General features: G+C 38.4%; 1 protein-coding gene across 1 annotated transcript in view; it reads right to left on the bottom strand.

The window, feature by feature from the left end:
• Positions 1-4,622: 4,622 nt before the first annotated feature.
• Positions 4,623-6,987, bottom strand: part of LOC135211626 (uncharacterized) — a 234,915-nt gene continuing 232,550 nt past the window's right edge. Inside the window, exons 8-9 of the mRNA XM_064244910.1 lie at positions 6,233-6,500; positions 4,623-5,884 (exon numbers count right to left, since the gene is read on the bottom strand). Coding sequence (XP_064100980.1) covers positions 5,696-5,884; positions 6,233-6,500 — 457 coding nt within the window. The 3' untranslated portion in view covers positions 4,623-5,695. The remainder of the gene's footprint in view (positions 5,885-6,232; positions 6,501-6,987) is intronic.

The raw sequence follows: 6,987 nt of genomic DNA, 5'->3' as shown, positions 1-6,987 counted from the left end.
AGCTAAACCCTACTCATAGTGAAGAAACCAAATCTTAATGTTAATAAGGGACCCCCAAAAAAAATTTACCCACCACGCTAACCTATTACTAAATAGAAAGGAAAGAAGTGGAAGGACATACAAAAAGAAACAATAATTATACCTAAGACATAAAAATCTAAACCTTAATATTAATGTATACACTCCTATGACACTCAGTCTCACATTATACCTTGAACAGCTTTCACAATAATTAAATATAATATCAAACACACAATTTGGAAGACTATATAATTACACCCTCTTTAAGGTGTAGCTGAAGATACAAATAGATTGGTCCTATGACACAGACCAGTACTAATACAGATGAGTCCATATACCGCTCAAAAAATGCTGTCACAGAATGTCACTCCCATCAGAAGAACTGCACTTCAAAACCATTGGTGGATATTCACACTATAGTCTATGGCTCGCCAAAGGTACAGGGGATGTTCTTCTTACCTGAGAGAAGACACCCTACTTGCTCCAACAAGGCCACTCTGGTGCTGATACAGTGGATACATCCATAAAAGACGAAAAAGGCTCTCGAGCCCAGATCTACACACAACTGCCAACGTCAAGATTAAGCCAGTAGGCCACTTAAATCACAGTTGCACGTCGTACTCCCGCATGTAGCTTCACATGCATAACTGCCTTTCACATTAAGAAGCAGCTCAATGACAGCAGATTGTTGTTCTCCGAGAACAAGTGAGAAATCTTCACAATAGGACGATATGTAAATATAATCCACAACAGCAGACAGATCAGCAGCTCCAGAGTCTTCAACGGCCTTGAACTAGACTCTCGAGAATACTTTAGGAGAGTCACAAGTCACCTCTCCTTACAACACTCCCAGTCAACACAAAGTAAAATAAACAGTTACAAATTTGGCAAGGAAGCAAAAAAACTGAGGAAGGCTGCACTTCAAACTGCACTCGATAGATGGCGCCACAAAAACTTAAGCTTTTTCAACCAAAGCAAATTAATACTACATTTAACCAAAATATATGCTAACGTAAAACCAACAGCAAAATACTTAACAACTTAGTTTTACAAAATTGCAAACAATAGAAAAATAAAAGCCATCAGTGCAAAAAGGCAAAACAATGAGATTTTACTTTAAAATTACGTTACGTCCTAACACAAGGGTCTCTCCATAGCGGCCATAAAGGGAGTCTGGGCAGCGCTGGGCCAAGTTTTCTTCCTGAAAGGGATGGATCTGGGGAACCCTAGACACCTCTCAATGTTCATTAGAAGCTTCGAACAGGAATGCCCCCCAGCTCTGTGAGGGCTCCTCAATGGGACATGGCGAGAGTTCTAGATGCCCTTAGGAAGCTCCTGTTTGAGCCTCTCAAAGACATCCTGGACAGGAAGCTGACTCTCAAATCGGTCTTCATGCTGGCTTTAGCCTCCTCCAAGTGGGTGGGAGAGCTGCATGGTCTTATGTGGTCTCACACTCAAAAGGGTGGAAGGATCTCACCTTTAGATTTGTGCTCTCCTTCATGGTCAAGACCTAGATCCCCTTGTTGGTGGATGATAGGTTCGTGGAATTCTTGATTCCGGCCTTACCAAAGTTGGAGACCCCAGGGACCTCCACTTGTGCCCAGTCCGAGCTATGAGGAAATGCCTCAGTAGGACGGGGAGCGGTCTAAACCAGGGATTCAGAACCTCTTTGTTACCACAGGCCGAGTGAAGAAGACGGTGTCGAAGAATACCATCTTTTTCTGGCTGAGGGAGACCATCAAGAGAGCCTATGCAGGAGCAGGATTTCCTCCCCCGCAGGGGGCCAAGCCCCACAACATTAGAGGTCAGTCAGGTCCTGCGAGCCGGGGTTTGGAGCAGACAGTCCACCTTTATGGCTCATTACCTTAGAGACTGTACCAAGAAGTCTCTCGACTCCTTTGAGATCAGTCCAGTGGTGGCAGGTCAGCCGAGGATCTAGCCCCACTGTGAATAGCAGCTTAAAGGGGCATTACCAACCTTCCCTTTCCCCGCCATCCTTCTCCCTTCCTGGGCCTTCGGCATATGTCTCAGAACCCTACAACTCTTCAGGTAAGCCCAAGGGAAATATAGCCTTCGAAGTACAAACCATTGCATTACATGACACCGTTGGGAGTTATTCCTCCTTTCCCTCCGTGCCAGGCTGGATGGGCTCAACCCCAGCCCAGCCCTATGTCTCCCAACAAGCAGAGCTGGGTCCCCATGGGAGGCACCCTCCAGGCCTTCTGCCGGGCTGCTCCTTCCCTAGATACTTCCTCCTCCTAATGAGTAAGTCTCCTATGATAGTAGTTCGAGGTAAGAATACTGCGTCGTAACAAATCACAAATTTTTGGTAATTTGTACTTTTCCAAGTTATACTTACCTCGAACTATGGAGTTTTTAGGTCCCCCTACCATCCCTGTGTATCTTAGGGCAGGTACCTTAGGCTTAGGGTATGGAAAGGACTGGAGTTCAGCTTAAGAGGTTGCTTGGTCTTCGACCCCCCGGCATTTAGCTGGAATGGGAGTGGAGGAATAACTTTTTTTCTGGTCGGTGCCAGATTTGACAATCCAGGTTTCTCCTACGATAGTAGTTCTTGGTAAGTATAGCTAGGAAATATACAAATTACTAAGAATTTGGGATTATTAATATATATATATATATATATATATAATATATATATATATATATATATATCCCAAATTCTTAGTAATTTGTATATTTCCTAGCTATACTTACCAAGAACTACTATCATAGGATATATATATATATATATATAATATGATCTATATTATATATATATATAATATATATCATATATATATATATATATATAATATAGTCATACTTACCAAGAACTACTATCGAATATATATATATCCCAAATTCTAGGAATTTGTAAATTTCCTAGCTATACTTCCAAGAACTAACTAGAAACCAAAATGGATTGTCAAATCTGGCACCGACCAGAAAAAAAGTTATTCCTCCACTCCCATTCCAGCTAAATGCCGGGTGTTTTGAAATTAGAGATCCCCCTCTACAGCATAGACTGGAATTGATATGGAAAAAAACAAAAGTAATTCAAAACAGGTATTTAAGTTTCTCTCTAAGTATTTAATATTTTGTGTGGCCTCCATCTGCCTGTACCACAGCCTGTATTCTAGAGGGGTATGATTTCAGCAAATCGCAAAAAGCTGAGACTCAAACTCCATTTTCTTGAGCACTTCGGTCGCCTCTCTTTGCAGGTCGTCGAGGCTTGGTATACCATCATAGTTCACTGTGTGCGCTTCAACACGATCCTTTAAGATACTACCAATGTTTTCACACACATTAAGGTCAGGGGAGCTACCTGGAAATTCACTTGACGAGAAGAAATCGATACCACTGTTTCGAAGCAGCTCCTGTGTCTGTAGAGCCTTGAAACATGGTGTCTTATCATGCAAAATGTGACTTCTTCAACAGATAACACATTTTCAGGATCTTTGAGGAAAGGATATACTCCACCAGTAAGGACAGTTTCTCTGAAGTATTCCCCATTCCATGACCGTCCTTTTTCTTTGATGATCCACATTAACCGTTTGGCTGTGAAACAGAGAAAAATTCCCAAACATTCAGGAAATTTCACAACTTGGTGATAGTGCACATCATCGCTGATATCATCCAACTTTGCAGCCCAAATGATGCCATTTTTATTATTTGGCTTCCTGACTGTGTAAATGAAGAATTCATCTGATGCAGCAACATGGAGAAAGTCAGCTTCATCCCAATCTTTAAGAAATGAACCACAAAACTGTGCACGGTCTTCTCTCTGTTGCTGAGTGATGTTGGGCTTGCTGATAACATGAAATGGCTTGATACCAGATTTTTTCAATTCACAATATACAGCACTATAACTTCTCTTCTTTCCCCTCTTTGTTTCTAGTCCAAGTGTCAATTTACGCAAAGACTTTCTTGGTCTACCCACTGCCTCAGCTATGGTGTCTTTTGACTCCTGAGAAAGGACTTCAGACCTTCCAAGATTCTCACTCATTTTGCGATGACAGTTATATGGATTTTTGTTCCAGTTTCTTTTAACAAAGGATTCATCTCTTTTAATATATTTAGCTATCCAGGAATCTGAAATGAAGGATGTGCCAGCATCCCTGGCCTCTCTGAAGGTTATAGCCCAGATTCAGTCAATCCATTTGATTTCCTTCGGGTCGTTAGCCATGGCTGTATTTAACTCTGTCACTCAGTCTGAAAATACGAGAAATGTAAAATGAAAAATAGCTCAATAGAAACTTAAGACAATGTACTTGGAGATAGGCTATAGCAGAAAACTTCATAACTTTCCTTTTGTTCTGTGGAGAGGGGCTCTAATTTTAAAACACGCAGTATATATATATATAATATATATATATATATATATATATATATATATATATATATATATATATTATAGTATATATATATGTATATGTATATATTTACACACGCCATTTGAGGGCTGAAATTAATAACTCCATTTCAGTACAGCTGTTTCATAACAGATCATTCAAATATCTGTGTACTGTCATTAATGTGCACTTCCCGAACAAGTGAGAAGGAAATAAGTTTAATTCATATGACTGAAATATTTTATTGGCACAGACTGCACACAACATTTCTCATTCAATGAAATATAATAAATAAGACCACTCTTTGGAAAAATAATGAGGGACACTACACACACTTACCCAACCAGAGACATTATCTATCTGAGGTCAGTACAATTATGACAAATATTAAAAAGTAAAGGTGAGCTGATCATTATAAAGTTTTCACTGACTGACCATCCTGAATTTAATATTTCATACGAAAAAGTCTAGAAAATTAGAATTGGTACATTTGGTAGTGCCATCACGTTGTACCATTTATAAATCGTTGGTTTGTCTTTTGCTGTTGTCATATAAATGAATGGTAACCATTCCAGGCTTCTGGTCAATATGTGACCTGAAATTAGCATCATATAGGTCCATTGTCTGTCACCTTTTCATAAGTTTTATTTTAACAGATCTTTCACATTCACAGATGATCCTTGATATCATTTTCCTGCCGAGAACAACCAGATTCGCTGAACAGCAGCACCACTACGCGGTAAATGTGCCTCGCTGTCGAACTTCTCAGTTCCGGAAGTCCTCACACCACTAGACTGTGGAACAGTTTCCCTTTCCCTGATCGAGGATGTAGTGCAATTGGAACTCCAGAAATTCCAGCGAAGATTCAATGCATTACTAACCTAATACAATTCAACTTGTTTTTAATATTTACTTACATTTTTATTTTATTTATTAATTTGTTAATTCTTCAGTTTTTCTGATAACTGACCTCTTTCTGTATTTCGCTTTACCTTCTGTTGCTTCTTTCGTGTGAACACTGTATTCTTCGGGAGTTTGAATTGCATATCAATGGAACCTGTGGGCTTGTTCCATTTGAATAAAGTTCATCTTCTGTAGTAGTAGTAGTAATAATAATAATAATAATAATAATAATAATAATAATAATAATAATAATAATAATAATAAAGACTTGTGGATATGTGACCTGAAATCAGCATCGTAGACACTTAAAACATAGTTACAAACACTTAGGAATGAAATGCATTAATCCTAAACACTGCCCCTTTCATTTTACTGAAGTTATCATTGGCTGTGCCTCACTGTGGTTGAAGTAATGTTTTTCAGTGTATTTGATCCACGCTGACGTTGGATTCATCAGAAAGGGGGTCGTCTATAAATCTGAATGCTGTAGTGGTCCCAATATTTGCTGATTCAGCAGAGGCGTTTAATACCAAGGCGTTTAATACCAACGTATTCTTGTGGACCCCATTCGCTGCTTTAGTTATACTTTCAGTTGTTTTTGGGTGCACCTGGAAAGAAGGAAAGATGTGGGTTATCTTCGACAGAGAGAGAGAGAGAGAGAGAGAGAGAGAGCGAGAGAGAGAAGAGAGAGAGAGAGAGAGAGAGAGAGGAGAGAGAGAGAGAGGAGAGATCCGATGCGCATTTCTTTCAAAAACAAGATTTTGATTGTTGAGATAAAGCGTAGCAAACGAGACAAATATAATGAATTAATGATTTTTACTATGGCTTGTCTGTTTATCATTAAACTTTGACAATGACAAAATTTTACTACATCTTACTTTAATCAATAAACTTTGACAAACAGATTAAGACACAAGTGGCTGACCAGCCAAGAAGAAAAGAATCCATTCATATACCTCTCTCTGACTTGCTATAGATTTACAAAGTCCCAGGGTTTCTTGACCTCCAGTGCAATCAGAGGTTATGGCCCCTCTCGACATGCCAGAATTTGGCCAACTCGAACTTGGAGACAGGGGGGCGACTCCCATGTGAACGGTGCCACCATCTTGAGGGCAAATAAGAAAGTCATCTTGGATTTCATCTTTTTTGTTTTTCTGGTCGCTAACGCCAGTGAGCGGATCGAGGTATGGACTTTGACCCCGCTGAGTGGCGCCTTTGAATAATCTGTCGGTTTTGGAGGAAAGTTGTTAACATTTAGCTCATTATAATCTAAGTGTAGCTAACAATGGTAGGTATATATAGAAATGATGACTTAGCTCATTGTTACTTAAGAGTGACAAAAAATAGTTTCTATAAAGGTAATGGTAAATATAATAACATTGGCTTAACTGTACCCAGGTACAAAAAGATGAAAGAAATCTGTTATGACTTTGTTACCACACATACACGCAATTCACGTATACATGCATATATATATATATATATATATATATATATATATATATATATATATATATATATATATATATATATATATATATATATATATATACACATATATGTGTGTGTGTGTGTGTGTGCATCTATGTATATATATATACACATATATATATATATATATAATATATATATATATATATATATATATAATTATATATTTCTCTCTCTCTCTCTATATATATACGTATATATATATATATATATATATATA

Source organism: Macrobrachium nipponense, chromosome 4, assembly GCF_015104395.2.
Source record: "Macrobrachium nipponense isolate FS-2020 chromosome 4, ASM1510439v2, whole genome shotgun sequence".
Taxonomy (NCBI): Eukaryota; Metazoa; Arthropoda; class Malacostraca; order Decapoda; family Palaemonidae; genus Macrobrachium; species Macrobrachium nipponense.
This window is presented reverse-complemented; position numbering and strand designations above follow the sequence as displayed.